The following is a 27,892-nucleotide window of genomic DNA, read 5'->3' as shown; positions in this document are numbered from 1 at the left end:
TGCTTTTAATAACTGAATTAAAAGTCAATACAGACTGGGGTTATTCAAAAATCTGCATGGAGTGTCCAAGCATCAAACTGCCCAGGACGTTTTAATGAAGGCATCCTTGACATTAGTTTGGAGACATGGAGGAAATACAGTCGAGAATCAGCTACTTAGACATCTGTAGTATAACTTGACACATCTGCTATACCTCATGTTACATGGGGGACAAGTGTTAACATGATTCTTCAGTCAGGCTAAAGGATCATTAACCAGGTGGCTTGATAATTAATTTAGGTCAACCTTTTCTTTAACACTTGTAACTATAAAGTACAATGGTTAATATTTTAGTGGACACATATCATTAATCAATTTAATAAAAGATTCAACAGAAAAGCTTATGCTGAGTCACACTAGTATTTATTGAATTCTAGATTTCATACTGAAAAGGACTGAAATGTCCAATCTCTTTCGGCACACATTTTAAAACTATGCTCGCAGTTAAACTGCCTTTGCACTCAATATTTCATCATGATTGATCAATTCTGAATTATGCATTTCAAAAATAGTCATCTCCAAGTTAGTAAAAATATATTTATAAAATGAAAATAACAGTGATGAATTATCCTTTTTATTGACATGAATATTAAAATTGAGCTGTAATCAGCTGGACCAAACTCTAGTAATACCAGAGTCAATGCAACTATTTTAACTTTATTGTTCAATCATAACTAATATTCTTTTTGAAAAGCATTTGATACTAGTAACAGTCATGCCCTTCATTACACAGTGACCCCAAAAAGTGTAATACTGTGTGCACTTTTATCAGAGCAAGGAAAAAAAAAAGTGGGCAGTAATTAGCTCAGGATTTTTACACAAAATTAGATTTCGCACTACCCCCACAAATACTTCCTTTTCCTATTATATGATCAATAAAATAAAATGGTTTAAAAGTTTGATTGCTGAAAAGCCCTCATAAATCCCAATAATAATAAACCAGAATTTTAAAATGGAATTGCACTTTCATAACCCACCAACATCCCCTCCTACATTCTGTAACCTACCACCACCATCCCCTTCAACATTATATAAACTTGACATAATAAACCTTGATTGTTGGCACATTGGTGGCTGGGAAAAGTGTGTCTCGGGCATCATAATTTTCAGATGGCTGAAATGAGACAAAAAAGGGTTAAGTAAATTTTAATTTAAACAAATCGGTGACACAATTTTAGGTCCTTGACCATCAGCTGAGATGCATCAGATAGCTCACAATCAGATAACCATATGAAACGGTTGACAAACCATTACAGTAATATCGAAGTCAACATATACACCATACTTTTTATCTGTGTTTTTACATACCATTTGTGTGTACTATTACATGTTCACTCATGTATATGCAAATATTTTTTACTGACGGCATATAGTTTGCATTGATATTACTTTCACACCAGTTTTAGCCCCTTTATTTCAGTCAACTAAATTCTTAACTATAAAAGCCAGAGATTTTTGTTTTTGAAAAGCAACCTCCCCAGTCTAACAGGCTCTGCTTTCAGGACAAAAACATTATTTTTTGTCTCGAAGAAACAGACATCACCACAACATCCTCCACAAGGTGGTTTATTTTTAAAATTAATTCACATGCACAATTCAGACATTTCTATTCACTTTGTAAATGGACAAATACGGTTTATATTAAACTGAGAAGTTTTCCTATAATTGTCTTTTGAAACCAGGCCATACTGAAATTATTGAACAAAGGCATAATGGGTAATCATTTTGGGAGGGGGGAAATGGAAGAAAATGCCAAGATGTAGTTATATAATCAACTGCAATAGCTTCTATTATCATTACACTAGTTCAAAGAAATCTGCTGTACCTGTCACTGCTTTCCGAGACTTTTATAATTATGTCCTTTGTCTGCATCCATTTGTCTTTTTCTTCACTGCTTCTGATCTTTCCAATTCATTCGCTGCATTTATTTAATATTATTCCTGTATAAAACTAACAGCTGTATACGTATAAACTTGAACAATGATTGAGTATTTTTATTAAAACATTAACTTTACTCACTTCTCGTTATCATTTTTCTTAGTTACTGTTGTTAGCCTTAATTTAAATTTTGAAGGGTTTTTTTTTTAAAGTATGGCCTTTTGAAATGAATCCCACCTTACAACAATGATACACTTGAAAAGTAGTTTGTTGCATCAAGATTCTGAAAGACATTATATATCTGCAATATACAATTTGTCTTTTCAATTTCTCTTTCAGATTGGACCAGGCTTGGATCACCTTTCTACTAAGATACATCACAACCCTCTTTTTCAGCATCTCTGAGTAGTAATGTTGGCAAAACCATTCCTAACACGATGCAAAACAGAAAAATAAATGTTGCGTTTGACAACAAGACTAAAAACCTTTCTCAGTGACTGAAATATTCGTTTTTGAAGCCTCGAACATAGAATGATTTTTGCATCCATAGAAACAATTATCAGTGTCCTTTTGCAAATCTGAAAACCTGCACTCTCCATCAGTGTCAAAATGGAATTTGAACAAGTGAACACAAAGTTTTGAAGTGCCCAAGGAAGAAATAGGGAAATAATCTGAAAGTGGCAGAAAAATACACTTTTAATTGCTTTTCTTAGTTGGAAATAGGCCAAAATTAAAAAGATCTGTTTGTCTGGACCAATTAAATGGTAAACTAAAATGTTAGCATTGAAATAAGCACCAGAGTACTAATACAGAAAAATCCAAAAACTATGGAAGTAAAATAAATCCAAAAAATTAAAATAGAAAATAAATGATTAAAGATTCATCAAAAGGAAGAACAGAATGAAATAGAATGAGAGCACCAGGGTTAAAGATTAAAATACATAGGTCGTCCAGAAAAAGGGAGATATTTCAGCATACAGAGAAATGAATAACATTGATGTCGATCAGAAACCTAGCGCTATATGTGTGAAAGGACAGAAGTGTGATAAATAAGACCAAGAAGTGGAGTTGTCTCAGGTTTTGCAATTGTCCAACAGGTTTGAGGTTCTGGTAGCTTGTAAATACACCATGGTTCCATGGTACAAGAAGCCATTCAAGTAAGGGCTATTAGGACTGTGGTGTCGTATGGGGCATGTTAGGAAGATCATTCTCCACAGCTGACAGCAGGAGTCTAGGTTGTATTGCCTGCCGGTGACAGGGATTGGGTCATCAGTTCTGAACTGGAGAAGAACTTACACCGTTAAAGGGAAGATCCAGTTGCTCTGGGCCATGGGATATCACCAGCATAAACAGGACTAGGCAAGAGGTCCTGCTTAGGGATTACAAACAGTTAGGGGATAAAGTAGAAAGTTGAGTCTTAAGCCACAAGTAAAATAATGTAGACTAATTCACATTAGAGAAATGAATGCATACCTCAAAGACTAGCATGGGACAAATGGGTTTCAACTTATGGGGCACTGGATAAAGAGGAAGCTGTCATTTCGGGCTAGACTTCACCAAAATCGTGCTGAGGCCAGTGTTCTGGTAAGTCAAAGAACTGGGCAGTAGTGAGGACTTTGAAATAAATACTGATGGGAAGGGACCGTGAAACAGGAAATTTGATAGATCAAAAGGAAACAATGAAGTAAGAGAATAGGGTAGTGAATTAGATAATGATAACCAAAGTGTGACAGTAACAGTACAGCCCTCGATGTTGGGCTGGCCTTCTAACCTAATTACCCTTCTTTGTACTATCTTCCAAGTGCCTATCCAAGAGTTGCTTAAATGTTCCTAATGTATCTGACTCTACTGCCATTACTGGCAGTGCATTCCACGCACTCACCACTCCGTGTAAAGAACCTACCGCTGAAATCGTCTCTAAACCTTCCTTAAAATTATGCCCCTTATGAGAGGCTAAAAATACAAAATTAATAGTGCACTAGCAGAAAAATCAGAGGTTATGGTAAAGAGTCAGAATGAAAGGCTCTGTATCTGTGTGTGTGGATTTGTAAAATGAATAAATTGCTATTAGATAAAAATAAACTACAGAAGTCTTAAGTAGGGGGCCATTCAGTATATCATGCTTGCCCCGGATCTTTAAATGAGCATTACTACCTATTGCCAAGCTCCTGCTTTCTCCTCCCTGATACATTTGCACATTATTTATAACCAAATTGTACAGTGCCCTTTTGAATGCCTTAACTGAACTCACCTCTATCACATTTTCAGGCAGTGCATTCTATATCTTAACTACTTGCTGAGTGAAAAAGATTTTTCTCATAACACCCTTGCTTCTTTTGAAAATTACTTTAAATCTATGTTCTTTTGTTCTTTCTTCTTTTACAAGCAGGAACAATTTCTTCCCACCTACTCTGTCCACCCCAGTCATGATTTTGAAAGCCTCTGGAAATTGCCTCCTAATGTTCTTCTCTGTAAGAGTAGTCCCAACATCTTCAATCTACCCTCATAACTAAAGTTTCTATATATTATCCAATAGCCATTACTGAGATAACAGTGGCAGGGTGACCAAAACTGGGACCTGAATATTGAAGTACATTTAACATTTCCAAAAGATTACATTCCATTTTAAGAGAAGTGTAGGTCTATGACAAGTGCTTTAAACCTGAATAAAAATGTGGTAAGGAGATAAAAGCAGAACCAGCAAAAGAGAAGTTGGAAACTAAATGAAAAGGTAGGACAATAAAAATGCAGTGAAAAATGTTTAAGGAGATATGGAAAGGAGTCATGAGAAGAATGCATTCTCCATGGCTGATTGTAGAGTCACAGAGATGTACAACATGGAAACAGACCCTTTGGTCTAACCCGTCCATGCCGACCAATATCCCAACCCAATCTAGTCCCACCTGCCAGCACCTGGCCCATATCCCTCCAAACCCTTCCTATTCATATACCCATCCAAATGCCTCTTAAATGTTGCAATTGTACCAGCTTCCACCACTTCCTCTGGCAGCTCATTCCATACACGTACCACCCTCTGTGTGAAAACGTTGCCCCTTAGGTCTCTTTTATATCTTTCCCCTCTCACCCTAAACCTATGCCCTCTAGTTCTGGACTCCCTGACCCTAGGGAAAAGATGTTGCCTATTTATCCTATCCATGCCCCTCAATTCTATAAACCTCTACAAGGTCACCCCTCAGCCTCTGACGCTCCAGGGAAAACAGTCCCAGCCTGTTCAGCCTCTCCCTATAGCTCAGATCCTCCAACCTTGGCAACATCCTTGTAAATCCTTTCTGAACCCTTTCAGGTTTCACAACATCTTTCCGATAGGAAGGAGACCAGAATTGCACGCAATATTCCAACAGTGGCCTAACCAATGTCCTTTACAGCCGCAACACGACCTCCCAACTCCTGTTCTCAATACTCTGACCAGTATCAAACTGAAAGAAACACTGTACAAATTTAGAAAGAAAATAATGCTCGGTCAGATTTTAAGAACCAAAGAACAAAATAAGAGAAATAAATATAGTGTAAGAGACAGGATCTGATCATATCAAAACAAATAGTAAATGTTTCTACAAGTACTTCAAAAGAGAAAAAAAAAGTTAGTGGTCATCTTCTAAAGAATGAGGCTGGGGAACTGATTACAAAAGACAAGAAAATGTCAAGGTGTTGAATAGGTATTTTGTGTTTGGCCTCAATGTACAGATAGAAGATTCGCTGGTTCTAAACTTTCAAAATTCCTTGCAAACAGATTGGATAAGCAGCTTTGAATGGTTGAATGAGCTATTCATTCTCCCAATTTGTATGGTCCTATGTAGATTCTACAACAGTAGAACAGATTAGAAAATTGTTAATGCAACATTTTATTCAAGGCAGGGAGAAAAGGGAGGAAATGGTAGGCCCATTAGCCTAACATCTGTCAGAGGGAAATTGCTAGAATCCATTATCAAGAAGGTTAAAGCAGGATACTGAGAAAATCATGATGTGATCAGACAGAGTCAACATGGCTTTGCCAAAGGGAAACATAGAAGAACAGATAGTGGACAACAAGAAAATAGTACAGCATTTCAAAAAAAAAACATTTTACCTTTACTAAAGACAGAATTAACATACCACACAATGGGGAAACAAAGGTTCTATTGAGAAAGATAATTGAAAGAAATTAACATCAGTAAACAAAAATGCTGGTGAAATGATTGGAAATAAAAATATTGGTATGGATTGAGAATTGGTTAGCAAACAGAGAAAAAAAAGAGTAGGAATAAATAAATCTTTTTGGAAATAGTAGGGTAACACAGGGATCAGCATTCTGGCCCTAGCTATTCACAACAAATCTCAATGATTTGGATGAGGAAATTAAATACATTTCCAATTTTGCTGATAACACAAACAAGAAAGATTTATGGGTCATGAAGAAACTTCAAGGTGATTTCGACAAGTTAGGAGAGTGGGCAATACTTGGCAGATGCAGTATCATACAAATAAATATGAAGCTGTCCAATTTTGTATTGTTTAATTGGCGATAAATTGGATATTAATGCATAAAGGGACCTTGGTGCCCTTGCACACCAGTCATTGAAAACAAACGTGTAGGTACAACTACCAGGTAGGAAAGCAAACGTTTGTTAGCCTTCATTGCAAAACGATTTGAGTACAGGTGAGGGCTGCTTGTGCAGGGCTTTAGAGAGAGTACACCTTATCTCCTGTTTTGATCTCCTTATCCAAGGAAGAAGATACTAGTTGGAGAGGGAGTACAGGAAAGAACACCAGACTGATTCCTAGGAATGGCAGGCTTGCCATGAGGGGATTGGGGTTGACCAGGTTTGTATCCATTGGCGTTTAGAAGAATGAGGGGACATCGTTGAAACATATTAAACAGAGTTGGGCAGACAGGATGCAAGGACGATGCTTCTCCCATCTGGTGGAAAATTAGAATGAGGGGGGTCACATCTCAGGATATGGGTGGGCCATTGAGGAGTGATGAGAAATTGAGTGGATGGTGAACCTGTCGCATTCTCTACATAAGGCAGTGAAGGAATATATTGAAGAAAACATGGGCAAACATGAAGACATTCTTCCTTACCTCAATCCCAAAGGGTGTCTCTTATTCTGAAACCTAATTGCAAGCCCCCCATTAATCTCAAGCCTAAGGAAGCATCCTTCCTATTGAACTCTAAGAAATGAGGGTTATAGAGATTTATAAAATCATGAAGGGCACGGATAGGTGAATATCCAAGGTCTTTTTCCTACGGTGGAGTCGTCCAAAACTAGAGGACATAAGATGAGAGGGGAGAAGTTTAAAAAAGACCTGAAGGATAATGTTTTCATGCAGAGGGTGGTGTGTGTATGGCAGCAGCTGCTAGAGCAAGTAGTGGAGACAGACACAAATACAACATTTAAAAGGCATGTGGATAGGTATAAGAATAGGAAGGGTTTAGAGTGATATGAGCCATATGCTGGCAAATGGGATTAGGACAGATTGAGATTGAGATGTCTGGTCAGCATGGATGAGTTGGACTGAAGGATCAGTTTCTGTGCTCTATTACTCTATGATTCCAATTTGACATATTTTTGTAGAGAAAGGAGACAAGAATTATAGGAAGGGCAGAAATTGAAACCACAAACAGATAAGCAATTATTTTGTCCAAAGGCAGAGCAGGCTCAAAGGGCCAAACAGCCCACTCTTGCTCCCAAGTTTTATGGCCCTAAAACTGACAAGTGGACTCTACGTGTGAAACAAAAGTAGTCATTAATGTCCTCCAATAAATACCTGATATTGGTCAATTTTATTGGCAATTGGTAACTACTAATACACAAGACAATAAAGATAAATGCTAATGTAAAATGATTTTAGTAAACAGCTCATGGATGATTATCTCACATAGTTAACAGTAAACAGGTGATCAGTATTAATTCATTAATTATGGTACAGTAGTTGAACCGGTGCCTGTGTGCACTGTCCTTCTCTGGTTCAGAAGGTCTGGATTCAAGTTCCACCTGCTACAGAGTTTTGTTTTAGCATGTCCAGACAAGTTGATTAAAACATCTCTTTTATAAAGAGGGTGCAGACTGTACAGGGGAGTTGAATGAAAACAGTGTGGCTAAGAAGAAATCCATAAACTCTCCATTAAGGATAAGCCCTGTGTCATTGATTCAAAGTCAACTAGAAGCTTAGATCCTGTTAGCAAACTAACCCAGGTAACTACTTAATTCAAATCATCAATGGCACTCCAGGGATTTGATTATACATTCCCTAAAAAGATCTGGTAGTCACATTTTTAGCAATCAATTTCTTTGAGGGTATGAATGCAAACAGAATAAAGAATGGTAGACTATGTTTCTAAAAATGCATATTGTGTAACACTTGCGTTAATTCTGTGAACCTATGCTAAGGTTTCCCAACATCACTCCAGCACACAGTCAAATTTCAAGTCTGACAACAGTCTCAGAGAGAGATAACTGCTGTAAAATTATAAGGGAATCATATAAGATACCTAACCAATATTGCAATGTTCCAGCTCCTGACATGCCAATCATTTTCCAACTCTCAGTAATAGCAGTTTAGATATCTAACTTCTTAATCTACTTTGTTATTGAAATAAATCCAAAATCACAACCTAATAAAATTTAATCAATTTTAACTGATCATACATTAAAAGAGATGCACGATTAGGAAGTAATACACAGAGTACACATTAACGGGCTGATGCATCAATCACTCCAATATACAAAAAAGTGTAAACAACAGCATGCAACAGGTTATAAGGAAATACGCAACTTTTGAGTATGCTGGATGGACTCGTGAGTTTTTCCCATATCCCTAATTTTTATGTCTAACATTCTGTCGATTGGTGACTAGTTATTGATGTCAGGATATGGGGAATAATGAAGCAGATGGGAGAAAACATGTTTATTGTTTTCAAATTTTATTTATCATTACTGTAATGCATCTGAATGCTCTAAAATAACAGCAATACCACTGGTAGAAACAATTAAAGTGAAGATACAAACAAAAATATTCCTAGATAAGGATAACTGTTCAACTTATACACAAGTTAATTAGAAATGCAGTTAAATTACGTCTACTTGAAAGAATGAAATCAATCACATCAATTAAATAAATTTGAATACTCCAGAATGAACTTCATTGGTTCACTTTTATTTTAACTCTTTTACAAAGCAAAAGAAATTCTCAATCTTGTCTTTGAATTACAGCAAAAATATTAAATTCTAAATTTTGGAACAGGATACATTAATGAGATAAGTAGAACTTTAGATTTTAAGACTTTCCAAATAGGAGTTAAGTTTATATTTCTGCCAAAAGTGATTTTTCTCCTTTAAGCCTACCAGAATCAGAAACAATGTAATGATCTTAAATGGACACTAGACTCAGAGCTGGACAGAAAAATAAGATATTGTGCAGGTGAGAAAATTACTTAGGGATAGTGGTATCTGGTGGACGCCAGACTCTCAGAACAGGATTACAGACAAGCCCTAAAAGTAAAAATCTGAGACTTAGCATTATGTGCCATGGAATAAATTTTGCAAATACTTAATGACTAATGTCACAAAAACAAAATCAAGTAACAAAGGATGAAAATAGCTTTCATTTGAAACAAAAATAAAAACTAGAACCACAGCAGAAAATCATTCTCTACATTGAAATTAAACTGTCATTAATTTATCCACAGCACAAATAATTCTAAAATCTCCAGTTATATTATTTGACATGCTGTTTTCTCTTCAGTTTTTTGTTTCACTTATTTTTCTGTTTTTATTTTGTTCTAGTGCTCAATTTTCTTAAAAGAAAATAGCACTTAAATAAATTCAATTCTGTTAACAATCATACAATCCTTGAAGACAATTTGAGAGGTAGATCATCCAGGAAGTTCCAGTAAGGAAGAAGACAAAGGTCACCTCGCTCAGTACAGACCAAGCCTCCACTTCTCAGCTAAAGAAAATCCAATACATATTATTTCACTGATTCTATTAGATCACAGTAATGATAAATAAAATTTTTGATCACTACGTTACTATAAGTAAACCTGAACCAGAGAGAAATATCTAAACCTTAAATTTTGCATCTTTATGCAGAGACTTGAGTATCTTGATACCAAATATGAGAAAGAGATGCACGATTAGGAAGTAATACACAGAATACACATTAACAGGCTGATGCATCAATCACTCCAATATACTGTACGAGCAAGGCAGGCCCTCATGGATCCACATGAAATGAAATTAAAATTTGATTGAAGTAAATAGTACTTTACTAGGAAGGCCAATCAGATCCCATACTCTGGTTTAAGGTCTTATTGGAGCTGTTGCTATTAAACATTAAGATATATACAATATTGTTTTGGTTGGAAAGGTAGTGTCATTGCTGTGATAAGCAGAGCTTTTTAACAAGTTACAGGTTCACAGATTTAAAAACTATTTTTTAAAAGACCTTCCTGATCAGAGTTAAACAAATTTAGAGAAAGATAGAAATACCAATCAGTTTGTTATGAACAGGATGGCCATCTGTCATCCAGCACAGCCAATTTAGCCCCAACTTTGCAGGGTTGAAGGACACAATGCAGGTTAGAAACCTGCACCATTTATTGGTGATGTATACAGTTCAGAATCTAGCTTTAAGATGTCTGGATTGATCTGACATTTCTCTTCCTTGACATCTCTGGCTCCATTTCTGGGGACAAGCAGAATCCATATTGTCTGAATTAATTGATTCCCACAGCTCTGTGCTACACTTTGTCTCATCCTACAACTTGAGAGGACTCTATTCCATTCTCCTAGTTTCTTCCACCTTCTTGCATTTTGTCTCTCAATGCCACCTTTTGTACCAAAGTAACCGATATATGTTCCTTGACCAAGGATCCCTCTCCACGATGGGTGCCAACTATCTCAACCATGACATTTCCTTGCACTTCTGCTTTCACCCTTTCCTCTCCCACCTAGATATATGACACACTTTTCCATTTCCCCACTTTCCACAATACAAACCACACAATAGATTATCCTCTGCAAGTTCTAACAGCCCTAGCTTGATGCATCACAAAATCCATGGTCCCTACTTCTTTCAGAATTCTAAAGGAATTGTTCACACTGCCATTCTTGGGTTTACTCTGTTGAACATCAAAAACCATTCCCCTTCCCACTTTATCCCCCCACACATCTACAAAGATGTAACAATTGTCTTATCTCATGACTTCCTACAAATAGCATCACAACCCACCTACCAGCTGAAATAGTTATATTAAATAGAAAGATGCACAAGTAAAATATGTATTCACTATTCAAATGTAGTCACCTCTACATTAGAGACTAAATGTAGACTGGATGACCAACTTACAGAACTTCTCTACCCAATCCAGTAGCAGAATTTTGAGCTTCTGATCATCTGTCATTTAAATTGTCCTTCCAACTCTGATCTCTTTTCTCCACCCCACCCTCTAATACCCCCAAAGGAACACTAAATTCAAGAAATAGCAACTCACCTTTCAATTAGGCACTTTATAGCCTTCTGGACTCAACAACAAGTTCAACCATTTTAGATCCTAACCTCTCCCCCACTGTTCTGAATGGCAGCCTTGGTTATTAATTTTGCTATTCCTCGTTACACCTACACCAGATCCAACGTGTTTAATTCCCCCATTATCATCTTTTTGCCTAGTACCAATCCATCAACCTGTTTATCATTCAATTTATCTTGCTTTATTCTTTCCCTCATATTCACTTCGGCACTTGTTTAAAACTTGCTATGTCAATAATATTTTTCAAGCTTTGATATAGGGCTAATCAAATTGAACGTTCCCCCTGAATCTCTCTCCACATTTGCTGAAAGCCTGCTTGTTTTACCAGTTTTTAAAAAATTGATTACTTCTGGATTCAGTCTATAAAAGTGCAAACAAATTATAAACAAATTAGAAATGTGAGTAAGTGGCATCTCAAACAATACAAAACTGAAATGGCCTGCCATTACATTCACTTCAAAGTTTTCTTAGAAATACAAAACTTAAAACAACTATGAAAATATTCACTGGGCTTTGAAAGAACATTTAAAACAAATCAAAAGGCCTATAGGTCAATCATTAGCAACACACCATGGGACAATCAAGAGCTAGTCTAGTCAGTAGAAACTCAGGTGCAACTACATAATTATAAAATACATGATGATGAATTGTAGAATACTAATTTTAAATCCTAGACACACTTTCATTGACCCTCACAGAATGAGAAAAGGATATCCTACTGCTTTTTGAAATAGAAGTAATCCTAATTTTCATTAATTTTACTTTGGACAATTGCTTCATAGCATTAGACAACATTACATGAAGAACGAAGGCCCCCTTGTACAACTGTGCAATCTACTTTGTAACTAATAATGTATAGTTGTTTCTTAGCACTTCAAACGAAAATAAACCCATTTTCAGCAGTAAGTTGTACTCACCATTTCATTCATTTAGTTACTATAAAAAGGTTTATTTTTTCTGATCAGTATATTATGCTGACTTTGTAGGCCACCAGTTATCCATAATTCTCAGAAGCAAAATGTTTAAGGGCAGAAAAACAAGAGATCAGTGTGCTGAGGAATAGGCATAGATATTCAAAGTAAAAATCCTTGACAGAAATAAAGAGTATTAGTTTGCAGCATGATAGATTTTTCATTCAGAAATGTTATTTAAAGTGAAATAAATTTTATAAGTCTGTAAACAGTCAAAGAATAGTGCCAGTTATCAAAGGAGAAAAGAGGGCAGCTCATTGTTGGGAAATTCTGACCTCTGAGATAACCCAAACAGGAAACAGAAAAAGGCAACAGAAATAAACATCATAATTTTGACAGGTTAATAGGTTTAGATGTTGATTTTATACATTTTAAAATTTACTGAGCTGAATTTTTCACAGAACATTAATGATTCCATTTAATAATGTAGTATCAAATACTATTTCCCCCAAGGAATAACTAATTTCTAATTTAACGTTTAGAATAACTAAACCAGAATGATCCATTTTCAATTCAAACTGACAGATGCAGAGGATACCATAACTTAAGACAATTTGCGATCTGACACACTGAATTGATTAATTCCTGTAAATGAATTCCCAATCCACTACTTACTTGAAAAATGATTTCTTTTTAACATGTGCACTCAAATGTTGTCAAATCAGATTAGACAGTGTAATGCAGACTAAATGCAATGTTGTCAATTGCATTTGACCACAGAGAGAACACAGCTTGTTAAATTTGATAGTAAATCACTTTTACATTTTAGCTACATTTTAAACTCAGAATGCATTAAACGTTATGATTCTTTTATGGAAGTTGAAGCACCAACTAGAAATTACAGATTAACCAGTTTCATTTGGAAAGACTGGCTTTGAATCAGAAAAACTGGATCTGAATTGACCAACTGGCAAATCAAGCTATTTCAACATCAGAGACCTTGTTAAAATAGCAACAAGTGAAAATGATAGGCTGCAACAACCAGACTTGCTGAGGTACCAAATGCAATCTTTAGCGCTTTTTGATAGATATTTCTTTTAAATATTTTTGAAAATGTAGTGATAATAAAGCTAAAGTCAAGGGGATGAGTTTCTTCATCCTTCCAAATTACCTCTTAACAACTGTCATGATCACATTACCCAAAATAAAACTTAAGATTAGAAATTACCTGTAAATAATGCAGTAGATTAAATTAAATCTGGCAGCATATAAACAAATCAAACAAACATAACCAGGTCCTTACATGCAGCTCCACTGAATGCAGCTAGAATAGTAGAAAAAACAACATCAGGAGGCTGTGTGGCATCAACAGCTGTAAGGAGCCCTTTCTTTTGGTAATATGTAATGAGGGGTTTGGTTTGGGTGTGGTAAGCAGAAAGACGAGATTTTAATGTTTCTTCATTGTCATCTGAACGTTTTAGCAAAGGTTCACCGGTTACCTTCGAATAGAAACAAACAATATATTAAGTAGTAACCACATTGCACAAAATGAATCTCAGAACACTCAAAGATAATTCTTCTAATATAGTAGCACGCATACACAATTTGGGGTGAGAGACAACAATTTGTCCATCACAATCTACACGCCAGTAAAAAATACAAACTTGAAAAAATTTGGAGACATTAATCGAAGCATATGTTTGCCTTTAAAATCTCTTCCTTCATGCAGTCAATTGCAGGTCACTTCCAATTTATACACAAAGGAACTGGATTGTTTAGAGAACACCCATTACAATCTTTTGATTTTATCAGTTATTTTCATACTCTGCAGAAGTTACACCCACAAGGGAAAACTTGCTTCATACAAATTGAAATGAGACTTTGTCAGCACAATATTGCCCAGGGTTGAAAAGAAATAATGTTACCACTATATTTATAGAAAAAGTTTTTGAGTCCTTACATTCTGAAAGGTTTTCCAGAAACAGCCTTCCACCCAGACTATGAAGCCAGTGTTATAAATGAAAATTCATGGCTAGTAGCTAAAAGTCAATACAGTGGGCTGATTTTTTTTAATGCAGGCTTTTAACTTGCCATCACCCAGGTACAAAAATAACAAGGTGCAACACTTAGTCGATCTTCAATACTGAAACTGATGCAAGATTTATTTAACTGTCAAGAACCTTCCATGAATTGTATGGAAGGATGTTTGGAGTAAAGGAATTTTATTATCTAAGCTTACACAAGTAATTTTTGGCAGAGGTTACAAGTCTGAGATATTTAGATTTATTTTTCTTAATACCTCGCAAAATAAAAGCAGGAACAGGCAACAGTCCCCAATCTCTTTGGAAGAAGTTATATTAGGGGCATACATTGTGGATGTAGTTTTGCAAGTAGAGGATTTTAAACTAATTCTGAATTTTAAGCCTGTTGAGTTTGGAGTGGGAAGTGCCCCTCTACCCACCTCTATATCTACACAGCTTCTCAAAGCAATGGAATAAGCTGTTGAAGGGGTACATCAAAATGAGTACACTCCTACACAAAGCCCCATTTTAATCTGATGAATATACACTTAAGAAGCCCAAGCATTAGATACCTGAAGGCAACCACAAAGATACTATTAAACTAGTTTTATTGTATCTACAAACAAAGAATTTGTTAATTGCAAGTGAGTCAGAAGCCAACTGAGATAACTACACCCATTAATGCTCGAAAATTTATTTCCTTTATTTGAACATATTTGTTTTGAAGACCTGCTGAGTCTGTAGACTGTGAGATTGCTGCACTCTCATTTTACACCAGTAAGATGCACATAAAAATTTTTAATTTTGAGAAACATTTTTATACGTCAGAATACATAATTTGAAATAACTCATGTATAATTTATTTTGCCTAATACTAAGAATAGTGTACAACCAATCATGACCATTTTGATACATACATCATCTTTCATTGGCACTTTAGGTGGGTTGTACAATTCATGATAAGTGCGTCCACTGGCCTGGTGAATCAGTCTGTGAAAAAACAAATGGTTGCACAACAAAATTCTACTCATAAAACTCAATACAGTTAGCATTTGGCATTTTACATTCATTAAAAAACTAGTCTTTTTGCTGGAGAGCAAATACTTAATCTCAAATTACATTTAATAGTTTGGTAACATTAAGTAGGCTTAATGAACAACTGCTTTCTATCCACCCTGTCCATGCCCCGCTATCTTATACACCTTAATTAGGTCCCCTCAGTTTTCTCTGCTTCAGAGAAAGCAACCCAAACTTATCCAGTTTCTCTTCATAGCTAAACGGTTCAACACTATTAGGTTCTCCAATGGAACAGGGGTGCTAAATTGAATAAGGTACAAAGTAGTAATACTTTTATCAACCAAAGACTCTTATTTCAATTCAAGTTCAATGCAGGCTGCATGTATCCATTAGACAGACATTCTTGATCTGAATTGAGATATAAAGTATGGTAGCTCCTTTAAAAATCTTAAGCTTTTTTGTATTAACACACCCCAAAAATTTAATGGACACATATACTGCTTAATTCTGGTTGCTAATTCTTATACACATTCAAATGATAATTCCTTGCTCTGTATAAACTTTGTAAAAGTTGAACTCTTATTTTTTGACTAAAATTTAGTCTTAGAAACTTATTTTTTACAAAAGCAAAATTTTGTCACATGAAATCCACTCCTCCCCACTAAATTTTACTTCTATACTGTCTGCCATAACATGATAAAGAGAGAAAGACAGGCACTATGATCCTGTGGAGTAATGTTTGGAACTGACAGTAGTGCAAACTTAATAAGGTGGACCTACTGGTGATAGCCATGGTCAGCAAAGGAAACAGCTGCAACTAATGGATCCTTTAACATTCCCAAATGGGACACTAGAATTGGCTTTGTACAGTAGGCTAAAAAGAGGGTAGAGTTAAAAACAGTGTTTGCTGAATTTGTTAAGTAATTGTGAAAATCCAACTATCATCCAAATTGCAGCTAATCGAGTAAAACAAATCACGCAACAAACCTGTCAATGAACAAGTAAAAAATTATTACCTGCCACAGATTCTGCTTATCAGCAAGTCATCTTGAATCTTAAGCTCTACCACAGAGTCCAATTTTTCAGATCGCTTTTCCAATTGTTGATCAAACTATGAGAAGAGCAAAGTATATTCAAATATTGCAAAAGTTAACATGCCAATGTCATAGTTTAAAAGACAGACAGTACAAAAACACTACTTAAAATCTGTTAATTAATATTCCACCTACTGGCTACTGACTCTCCACCAGACCTCAATCTGAATGAATACAACACAAATGACTTCTATGATGGTAGTCCTGGAATAAGATGTTTACTCCCTTCCCAACTTCTATTAATTTTCTATTTACTGTGAGGAATCGTCTGACATCCATTCATCAGTAGATCATTTAGGTGACTTTTTTAAAAACATTATTCACAGGAAGAGAGTGCCACTGGCTAGGCCAGTATTTAGTGCCCATCCCAGAGGATAGTTAAGAGTGAACCACATTGCTGTGGGTGTCGTCACACATACGCCAGACCAGGTAAGGATGGCAGTTTCCCTCCCTAAATGGCGTTGGTAATCTAGATGGGTTCATGGATTCATGGTCATGATTAAACTCTTAATTCCAGATTTTTCATTGAATTTAAATTCCACCATCTGCAACGGTAGGATTCAAACCTGGATCCCCAGAACATTACCAGGGTCTCTGGATTAACAGTCCAATGATAACACTACTAGGGCATTGCCACTACTGCACTCCACCATTCTCCTCATTCCCCTCCCACCCCCCCAGCCACCTCCCAAAACACTTAAGACAATTCAAGTAGATGAACTCAGACAATTCCAGTAAAAATTAGGACAACCATAATCAATTCAGTTGATGCATAATCAATAAACAAAATGCCATAACAGGTAAATATAATTATACTATAATACAAGCCAATAAATTGGAAACAAATTGATTAATACCTAATTAATGCCTAATGTGCTTCATCACTTTCTGTTGTAATAAGCATGCTTTGTTATTTCAGTACTTTGTTACAAACCAACCCACATAGGGCAAACCCACATTGTACAGTCTGAAGCATGGGTACGGTACAAAGTTTGCACAACAACTAAAGTTTATATAGTACCTTTAATGTAGGGAAATGTCCAAAAGCATTTCATAGAGATGCAATCAGAGTATAACAACCAAAGGATTTCAGGAGGAGTGACCAAAACCATTTCTTTTTCCCAGAAAAGGAAAATTGGTTGGTGAAAAGACAGAAGGTCCAGAATGTAAATTAAAGGATGTGAAGCCTAGATGGTTAAAGTCATGGTAGCCAACAGCGAGCTGAAGAGATGGGATCAATGCACTAGGAACCAGGAGAGCAGTGGAACAGTCAAAACTGGAGGTGACAAGGTCGCTTGGGTTTCAGTGACAGGTGAGGTTGGGTAGGAGATAGATGGCATGACAGAGATGGCAATAAACAGTCTTCGTGATGAAAGGAATATGGACTATGAAATTCATTTGAGGTGCTGAATAGAATGACATCTGCAAATAGTTGGAACCAGTCTGATTTTTCTAACATGTTTTTCCAAAAACTATCTATATAATAAATCAATCTATTAATTAATGTTCACTAATGTTCAAATATTAGATTTAACACTAACTCATTTAATACGTTAAGGGGCCATAGCCTTATTTTCTTAATTTCTCTTCACTAAATAATCCAAACCCTAGAGTTATGTATGTTACCATTAAACCCCATTCACAATAGTCATCAATTAACAAAACAATCCCTTAAATTATTGTGCTTTGTAAATTGGCAAATGCCTTCTTGGATTTATCATCAATGATTCATTATGCATCAGCATTTTAGATACTCAAACTACCACTCCCACACGGTGGCACGGTAGCACAGTGGCTAGCACTGCTGCCTCGCAGCACCAAAGACCCGGGTTCAATTCCCGCCTCAGGCGACTGTGTGTGGAGTTTGCACATTCTCCCAGTGTCTGCGTGTTTTTCCTCCAAAAATGTGCAGGTTAGGTGAATTGGCCATGCTAAATTGCCTGTAGCGTTAGGTGAAGGGGTAAACGTAGGGGAATGGGTCTGGTTGGGATACGCTTCGGCAGATCCGTGTGGACTTGTTGGGCCGAAGGGCGTGTTTCCACACTAAGTAATCTAACCATAAGAAAATGATTTCAACTTCTTATATATTGCAGGGTTTTTTTTACTCTATGTGACACTCCCTTCATTGAGTACACATGTCCATTGATGAATTTTATCTATCAATGTAATAAGTTTGTTCAAATGGTGACTGTTTCTCCCATACAAATTAGCATCCTACAATTTTAAACTCATTGGAAGATAATGCTTGTAAACACTGGGTGCAAAGATATCAAGATTAACTGTGGGTAGCTGTTTGCACTGTCCAGTTAGAACTAGATTTCAACTGCTACATTATATTTCCTAATATGTAGCCTATTGAAAATAAATTTCTTCTCAAAAATGTTTAAATAAGCTCCAAGTTTTGAGAAAGATACTGAAAATCCAGATTGTTAACAGTGACCAAATCAATTAATTTCACTCCAAAAAAAATCTTATATATAAAATAGTTGCCTACACTATTATCAGAGAATCATGCATTGTGGAAGAGACCCTTTAGCCCATTGAGTCTGCTTCAATAAAAAGCTACCCTCAACCTACACTGCCACTTCCCAGCATTTGGCCCATAGCCTTGAAATGTTATGATATTTCACATGCTCATCCAAGATTTTTTTTGCCTGCCTCAACTACCCTCTCAGGCACTACATTCCAGATTCCCACCATCCTCTGGGTGGATATTTTGTGCCCCTTCAAGTCCACTTTAAATCACCTGCCTTTCAGTCTAAAATTATGCTTGTTTGTGATCCTTCACGGAAGGGAAACAGCAGCTATCGATCCACCCTGTCCATGACCCACAATTTTAAACACCTTAATCAGGTCTCCTCTCAGTCTTATCTGCTTCAAAGAAAGCAACCCAAGATTGTCCAAGTCTCTCTTCATAGCTAAACTGCTAAAACCCAGGCAATCCTGGTGAACCTCCTTTGCACCCCTTCCAGTACAATTACATTCTTCCTATAGTGCTGTGGCTGGACTGCCAACAGTACTACAGTTGAGACAAAATCTTACACAGCTCCAAGATAACCTTCCTGCTCTTATAATCTATGCCCAACTGATAAAGGCAAGTGTCCCATGTTTCCTCAACTAGAACTGCTGCCTTTAAGGATCTTCGGACAAGCAACGAAGATTCCTCTAAGCATTCTACTATCCTATTATTCATTGAGAGTTTTCCTGTTACATCTTCCAAAGTTGTCCGGGTTAAATTCAATATGCCACCGATCTGCCCAATCTCTCTACATCCTTCTGTAACCTAATATTTTCCTCCTCACAGTCAAACACCCAGCCAAACTTTACGTCATCCGCAAACTTACTTATCATGCCCCTGCAGGGGTACAGCAATGATCCCTGTGGTACTGTTGTGAAGATAGGAGTGTACCTTTAAGAGAGTTAAAAGCAGCAAAACTACCGGACACAGAACCAAGCGCTCTCAATAACACAACAATGTAACACTGATTCGAACAACTCTATTAGTTCAATGCTGGAGACAAAAACAAATTTGAATTCAGCTAATCAGTTTAAATTATACCCCGAAAAAATACCAATTTCCAATAAAGTTTAAACTGAGTACATTGACAATCTTAAAAGCCAATGACACAATCCGATGCTCTGGGGTATAAGACTGTGGAAAAAACAGTTGAGAGGAGAACTGCCAAGTCCTAGCATGTAGCAGACTGCTTGAAAAAAATCTCTTAAAAGTACCTTTTCAATCAGTAACCTGTGACACAGAAATTCCTACCAAGGAGAAAAGATGATACAGGAAGATCCAAAGACAAGAACCTACAGCTACCTGGTTTTGAGATAAGTGCTGTTTTGTCAATCTTAATTGGGAGTTTTATTAGATTAGAATTATAGAAGGGAAGGTAAACGATAAGTTTGAGAAAGAAATTGTAAATAGTGGTTAGTTAATCATTCTCTGATATACTTTAAGAAATAAAGTTGTTAATTTTTACTTTACATAGTTCTTGGCCACTCGAATTTTCACAGATTACTGCATGGGATATCTCTTTTCTATGTTGCTGGTTTTAAATTAAGCAGGAGAGTTTACCCCGTGTCGTAACAGTACACCACTGGACAAGAGCCTCCAGTCATACAAACAGCCTTCTACCATCACCCTCTGTCTTCTACCACTAAGCCAATTTTGGATCCAACATGCCAAATTACCGTGGACCCCTTCTTATCACTCTTCCATGTCGGACCTCATCAAAAGCTCTGTTAAAACCCATAAAAATTACATCAACTGTATACCTTCATCTACACAACTAGTCATCTCTAAAAATTCAATAAAATATGTGACACACAACCTCTCTCTCAGAAAGGATTGCTGGCTATACCTGATCAAACCCTGCCTTTCCAAGTGGAGATTAATTCTCCAATAATTTCCCTTCTACTGATCTATGACTCACTCATCTGTAATTCCCTGGTTTATCTCTACCACCCTTCTTGAAAAGTGAAACTATATTAGCTGCTCTTTACTTCTGTGTTATCTCCTCTGTGGCCATACGGGAATTAAAAATTCAGCTCAGAACCCCTGCAATTTCTTCCCTTGTCTCCCAAAGCAGCTGGGATACAACTCATCCGGACTTGGGGATTTGTCAACCTTAAAGCCAGCAAAACTCCAATACCTCCTTACGCCCTATGACAAAGTGCTCAAAAATCTTAGCTCCTCTTCCTAAATTTTGCTTCCCTATCCTCCTCCTGCAGAGTGAAGACCGATGTGAACTACTCATTTAACACCCTACCAATGTCCTCTGGCTCCAAGCACAGATTGCCCATCTTGGTCACTAATGGGCCCTACTCTTTCCTGGATTATCCTCTTTCACTTGAAATAAATTTATTTTTAAACTCTTAATTATATTTTTTGTAAGAATTTTAGTTGTATTTCCTACATTCTTTGGAACTAAAGCAACATTAACTCAAAATAAGAAGACAGCAATAAACTAAATCTCTGCACATTTCTCATAAAACCGTCAAGTTGAATCAAATTTAACTGGATATCTTTATTGCAGTGCTTTTTGATGATGCTACAAGGCCATGTTCCACTCTGTCAAACAATTTTAATAAAGCTTAACCTACCATCTGTGCCTGATTCACAGTGCGAGGGAATCCGTCCAACAGAAATCCATTTTTGCAGGCTGCACTGTCCAAGTTTTTATCAATCAGTTCAACCACCATCTCATCACTGACCTGGACAAATAACCAAGAATTAATTACAGACATGAAACTTTATAAAATAAGCTCTAGTGCCTTCTAACATTCCATAAGCTAAAATGGAGAGCTGTTGAAGAAAGTATCTTAACTTTGGGATTAAAAGAAAGCATGATTGCCACAATTTCCCAACCACAAACGTTTAATCAAAAAAGATACTTAAAAAGTGCACACACTGATTTCCCTAACTAGAGAGGTAGATAATGTATATAGAAGGGAGACATAAAATGGTATTTTGAACTTTTCAAAAAAAATCTTCGAGTAATTAACTATGTTGTTGAAAAATTTTGTTGTTGAAAAATATGTACAGTAATAGAATGGAGTTAATGTCAATTGAACTGCAGTATTATAGTACACTTGCCTAGTGTCACAAAAGCTGCACTCTAAGGTCCTAACAGTGATAAATAGATAACAAGTACCTTAGGACAACAAGGTACTTATACTGGGAAGGTTTCCCTCGTATAGAAACCCATGAGGTTGACAAAGCACAAGCTTACATTTGTTTCCATTGCTCATTTGTTCATCTGGAATAGGTTGCTACTCCGAAGTTATAGCTTGAGAGGCACCACTTTGCATCAATGTGGCTGTCCTGGAATCTCTCCTGCTCTTATGATATACCATAGGTACAATGGAAGGACTTGGTTGATGATCAATCTGTTCAGTCATTTTCTGATTGATCTTCTGCAACTATCATGTCCTGAAGTTGGACTGAAACACAAAGCTGCTGTCTCAGATATAGGGTGTAAGCTATTGCATTGCAAAACCTCCGTAACAAGTTATAGTGCAGCTTACAAATAAAAATAAGTACGATTGGATGAATCTAAAATTGCCAATACTTATTGACAGTCAGGAGAATTGAGAACTGGAATGGGTAGATATAAAACTGACAGTATGACTATCACAGCTAAGACAAAAATAAAACATTTTGGGATAAACTATTTGTAAGTTGGCTCTATTAGGAGGGAGAGTGCTGCAATGGTATTAAAACTTGCACATATTGATACTTATTTCGTTACAGTACTGAAAGGTGTCCTGTTTCCATGAACTAAAAAAATGGCCAAATCTTCAAGAAGGAAAAATAGCAAAAACTATCAAGGACATTTGCAACACAAAATGTATGTAACATGATTGTGTGCAGAAATGACTTGCACAATGTACACAGTAGATCACACACACACTATACAATATACACACACGCACAAATCTTGAAAATGTAAACTATCATGCAGAAAAAGAAAGGTTCAATAAAATTTAAATTGGCTTCTCTAAGCACATTTCACAATGTAGAAGAATGATTTGGTATCTGCCCCTCTTTTGTGACTTGATCTACATCTGGGCAGCAGCGGAGGAGCATAGAATGTTTACTGGTATATATTCAAGAACGTCCACAACCAGTGGGCTCAGGGGAACTTGAATAGCTAGTGGTTACAAAGTATAATATTATCTAATAACATTGCTATGTCTTTTAACAATACAGAATTTGTTCGCTTTGTTCCTTTACTTAAAAAACGATACTTCCGTTAGATGATTTGTTTTAAATACAACCTAGTGTCTCCTCATGGATTAACAGAATGAAATACTGTGAACTAATCTTGAGTGCCAGGCACCCTTTGGTAACTCATTCCAGTGACTATTTTGATTTTTATAATATCTATTTTATAATCAACATGTTCAGAGAGGTGTAATGACAAAGCTCTGTAACAGGAGGGACTTGAACCCAGGCCCACCTAGCTCATAGGGATACAACTACCACAACAGCCCAACGGTGATCATTTTCTATGCATAACAAAACTGACAATCAGTTTTAGAGTACATCACATGAGCTCAACTGAGTCCTCATAAAATTAACATAAGGTGTAGCAACTGTGGGGAGTTTTTTATCTTTGCCTTTGCCCAGAGATATTTTTGCCACTGCATCTCCACTGTCCATCTCTTCCTTGGCTAAATCACCTAATTCAGTCAAGGAAATATTAAGGACAGAGCTTTATGGTCTTTATTAATAAGGTTTTACACTAAGCTGTTTCGTCACCACTTTGATACCAGGAAATAAACGAGTTTAAATTGCATTTAGAAGTCAAACATAATTTTAGAACACAAACTAAAAGTATTAGCATTTAGTATAGTTAACAAAGTTAATCAATTTATTATACACCACTTACAAGTTGGCCCTCATCCATTGTCTTCTTCAACTTCAGACCTAATTCTGATCCTGATGCCACCATTGCTCGTAGCATGTCACCTGTTGCTAAGTGACAGACATTGTAGTGGTCTGCAAGCCTTTGAGCCTAAAGGAGGAAGAGAGAGTAATTAAGGTATCTCTATATATAATTAGGAAACACCACAAAATTACTTCAGAGTAATTTAGGACATTGAATGCATTACATTATGCCTCTGAGCTACGTTCCCTCTAAATCTTTTCTCTTCTGCACGGGCCTCCGAAGTTCGTGCATGGGCCTCTGAAGTTCTAGTCGCAACTTCTGAAATTCTGGCACTAATCAACATGCAGAGACCCTGAAAACACCTGTGCAACTAAGAAACCTTGCTATCTATGTAAACTGTAGTCCATCAAAAACTTGAATTTATATAGTGCCGTTTACATAACAAAAAATATCTCTTGACATTTCACAGTTGTTATACCAAATCAATATTTTACACCAAGCCACACAGAGACAAGTAACTAACATCTTTGTCAAAGAGTTAGGTTTTAAGAATTCTTTAAAGGAAAGAGATGGAGAAGCAGGAAATATTTGATTGGGAACTTCATAGTTTTCGGATGAGGCAGGCAAAGGTGATGATGCAAAAGAAATTGAGAAAGCACGCAAGGTTGCAAGAGATTACATGTTAAGACCGTGGAGAGATCTGAACAAAAGGATAAAGTATGTGAAACTGAAGCTTTCCTGGAACACATGTTGATGTGAGTCCATGGTCAGAAGCAGGTTTAATGCAACTTCAGATAAGGACAGCAGCATAGTAGGCTTGCTCAAGATTGGAGGACAGCCAGGAGAACATCAAAATAGTTGAAGCTGCGAAAGGATGATGGTTGCAACAGCAAGTGGGAGGAGGCTGTAGTGAAAATGGGTAATATTATGAAAATGGAAGCAAAATGTCACTTGTGACTTTAACAAGAGTCATTGCAGCACTTTGGCACTGCAGAAACCCAATTGGTGAGGTTCACATATAGAGTTATGTGAATGATGGAGAATTCTACATGACAGCAGTTGTCTGGTTGAACGTCAAAGTGTTAAAATACTGTTTAGTGCCAAGAGCAGCAGAGCAGAAGAGACATTCAGAAACCTCGAGATAGAAAGCATCAATCTCTCTCTCTCTCTACCCATCCCCCTCCACAAGTGACCAACAAATCGAAAACTGACAAGTGTGTCATCATTGCAAATATCAAAACGACTAAAAGAAAAATAACTGACGCACTTTGTGATCTGGACTTTTGATCTTTTGAATTTTGTTTACCCTGCCCATATTCTTTTCCTACCCATAGTGTGTGTTACACTGTCTACCTTCTGTTTCCTAATTGTAATTGTGTTTTTGAAAGAGTACAGTTTAAGTTTGCATAAATTAAAAATGTTTTTTCACTGTTCTTGCTAAGTAAACAATAAATGAATTTTTTTGTGTTATTGAAGAAATGTGGTTAATTGCTACTCAGGACAAAAGCAGTCAGACAAATTGATAATTTTGGTCGCTTCATTGGGATTTTATACGTTTGTGATGGCTTGAACAGTGGGACATGATTATCAGGGCACTTATCCCATTTTAGCTGTGACAGGTGATTTTTTTTTTAAATAACTGACACATCTACAAGTGAAAACCCATTAGCTTAAGCACAACTTCCACAGATTGGAAACACATTAGCTGTAGCTTAACCAATGCATATGTACAAAGTTGCGTTATTTTAATCAGGCACTTACAATCTTATTCACAGCATCTTGGATCTCAGATTTAAACTTGACAATTTACAGTATTAATTACAGTAAGATTTCTGTGTTCCCCCACCACAGTATGATAGCTCCTGAAGTTACAGCTTTTTAGATTACAAATTCATTTGCAAGGAATTCTTTGTCTCAGTTGTCTCACCATTGCCTTCCATTCTATCTTTGGGATTAAAATTTTTTCTGATTGGATATCCTCAAGTGAATTTCTCATGAAATTTGGGGTCTTTCAGGGCAGTCACATGCTCCAAACCATATCCAGCCTCAGTCTTGTAAAGAGGAAGCTGCATGTATTGCATGGATGCTCCAATGAAAACTGTAGGCTAATATTTTAAACTAGCCCTCTGAAAGTAGCTTGGGAGGTAGGATGGATGGTAAAATGACATAGGAAGGAAACAGGTGGCATACCAATATATTTTCACCATCCTCACATCTACCAGCTGCTGGACAGTGGCATATGGATTGCCCACCTGGTGCCCAAGTGAGGCCCTTATTCGTCTAAGAATAATAGAAATAGAAATTTCTCAAACATGCATCCACCATTCAACAAGACCATGGCTCCAGGCCTCAACTTCTCTTTCACGCTAGCTCAGCATAGCTAGGAGATAGTGAAGACTGCAGATGCTGGAGTCGATAAAATATGGCACTGGAGAAAAGCACAGCAGATCAGGCAGCATTCGAGGAGGAGAGTCAATATTTCGGGCAGCAGCGCCACATTTTATCGAGTTTAGCATAGCTGTCAATTCCCTGATATTTCAAAATCTACCTCCTCTTCAATGATCCAACTCCACAACATTTCAGGCTAACATCTAGTGTTGGCATTGAGAATTCTAAACATTCACCACCCTTTGGGAGAAGAAAGTCCTTCATAGTTCCGTTTAAAAATGAGTGTTCACTTATTCTGTAACTATGTGCCCAAGTTCGAGATGCCTCCACATGTTCAAAAAAGGAAGATTTAGCCAATCTAGGTGTGGCTGATGAAAAAACAATTCATTTTTCAGTAGTCAAAATCCTTGGGCCTTTCCTCATCAAGCATAAAAACATAAATTGTCCTTTCTGACTAGCATAAATTCAGATTGATACAGACATAATTTTTAAAGTACCATGATGCAATTAAGTTGGTCAGATCTCACTTTAGCTTAAAAGATTTTACTTTTTAAACTTTAACTTTACAAATCTTAAATTTGCCTACATAAGTTTCAATCTAAGATTCAGGAATCCTATAATTTAAGAACTTTATTGAATGCTTGAACACTACAAAAAAATTTTTCATGAAGGCCATTTTAGTAAATGGAATCCCAATTTACAGTGAAAATTGGGAAATAATATAGTAATTTAGAAATCTGAAGTAGAAAAATATGCTTTTATTATTGTAAAAATATTAAATGGGCCATCTAATCAATTAAAAGGGTCCTTCTTATCCAAATTTAAAATTTAGGATACACATGAATGGATGTTCCACGATGGAGCTAGAAGAACTGCATTCTCCCTCCTCTACCAACATGTAAGTTACATACCATTCTGGCAATGAAACTGGGATATGATCAACTTAATTAACTTAAAAGTACTTTATGAAAAACATTTTGTTTGTATAATCTGCATTTATGTTAAAGCAGACAGTTTATATTTGCATAAATATGGCGAAAGGCCTAAGGATTATAACTGCTGGAAACTGTAAAACGCCTCATGCTGTAGATTGCGATGGGATGTACAAATGTCTCTTGTATTGAAAGTGCCATAGGCTATATAGAAAGAACTATATACTTTCAATATGCTGAATTTTGAACCATTATGCAACATACCTGTACAAATCTTTACAATTAAACTACTTTTTTTTGGAAAAATGATCTCAATCAATCATTCCGGTATTCAGCCTAATGACCTATTTTTCACTCTGCAGCCATTCCTCCCTCCACATCTCCCTAACCCTTTCTTTTCATCAGGCTCTGCGTTTTTTGTTTCCCCAATGCCTTGACCCCCTCGTCCCTCAGTCGACACAATTCCCCTCACCTGTGTGCCTTTCCCTGCCCCGGGTGGCCCCAGCAGAATGGCCTTGATCCCTTTCTGGACATGACTCGCTCTCGGTTCCTTGCCAGCTCCTGGACTCATGTTTTGATTGATGTCGGTTCGTTTTGAAACGCCGGAACCAACGCCGCTCCGCACGCGCCACTTCTGCTGCTTCCTCTCGCGCTACCTCCCGGCTCCTCGCGCCGACTCAGT

General features: G+C 36.7%; 1 protein-coding gene across 2 annotated transcripts; it reads right to left on the bottom strand.

The window, feature by feature from the left end:
- Positions 1 to 380: 380 nt before the first annotated feature.
- On the bottom strand, positions 381 to 27,892 carry ak2 (adenylate kinase 2). 2 transcript variants are annotated; one of them, XM_043717452.2, is made up of 7 exons: positions 27,683 to 27,889; positions 23,891 to 24,016; positions 21,600 to 21,710; positions 16,416 to 16,510; positions 15,300 to 15,372; positions 13,665 to 13,860; positions 381 to 1,153 (listed from the first exon to the last, which is right to left on the bottom strand). In XM_043717452.2, the coding sequence occupies exons 1-7, from the start codon at positions 27,779 to 27,781 to the stop codon at positions 1,146 to 1,148; spliced, it is 708 nt and encodes a 235-aa protein (XP_043573387.1). In that variant the 5' UTR covers positions 27,782 to 27,889; the 3' UTR covers positions 381 to 1,145. The 2 variants fall into 2 exon arrangements, with proteins under 2 accessions (XP_043573387.1, XP_087832903.1); XM_087976777.1 differs by lacking the exon at positions 381 to 1,153 and adding an exon at positions 7,685 to 9,868 and having other exon boundaries at positions 27,683 to 27,892.

The sequence above is a fragment of the Chiloscyllium plagiosum genome, unplaced genomic scaffold (genome assembly GCF_037043375.1).
Source record: "Chiloscyllium plagiosum isolate Xiang-an unplaced genomic scaffold, Cpla_swu_hap1 HiC_scaffold_30, whole genome shotgun sequence".
Lineage (NCBI taxonomy): Eukaryota > Metazoa > Chordata > Chondrichthyes > Orectolobiformes > Hemiscylliidae > Chiloscyllium > Chiloscyllium plagiosum.
This window is presented reverse-complemented; position numbering and strand designations above follow the sequence as displayed.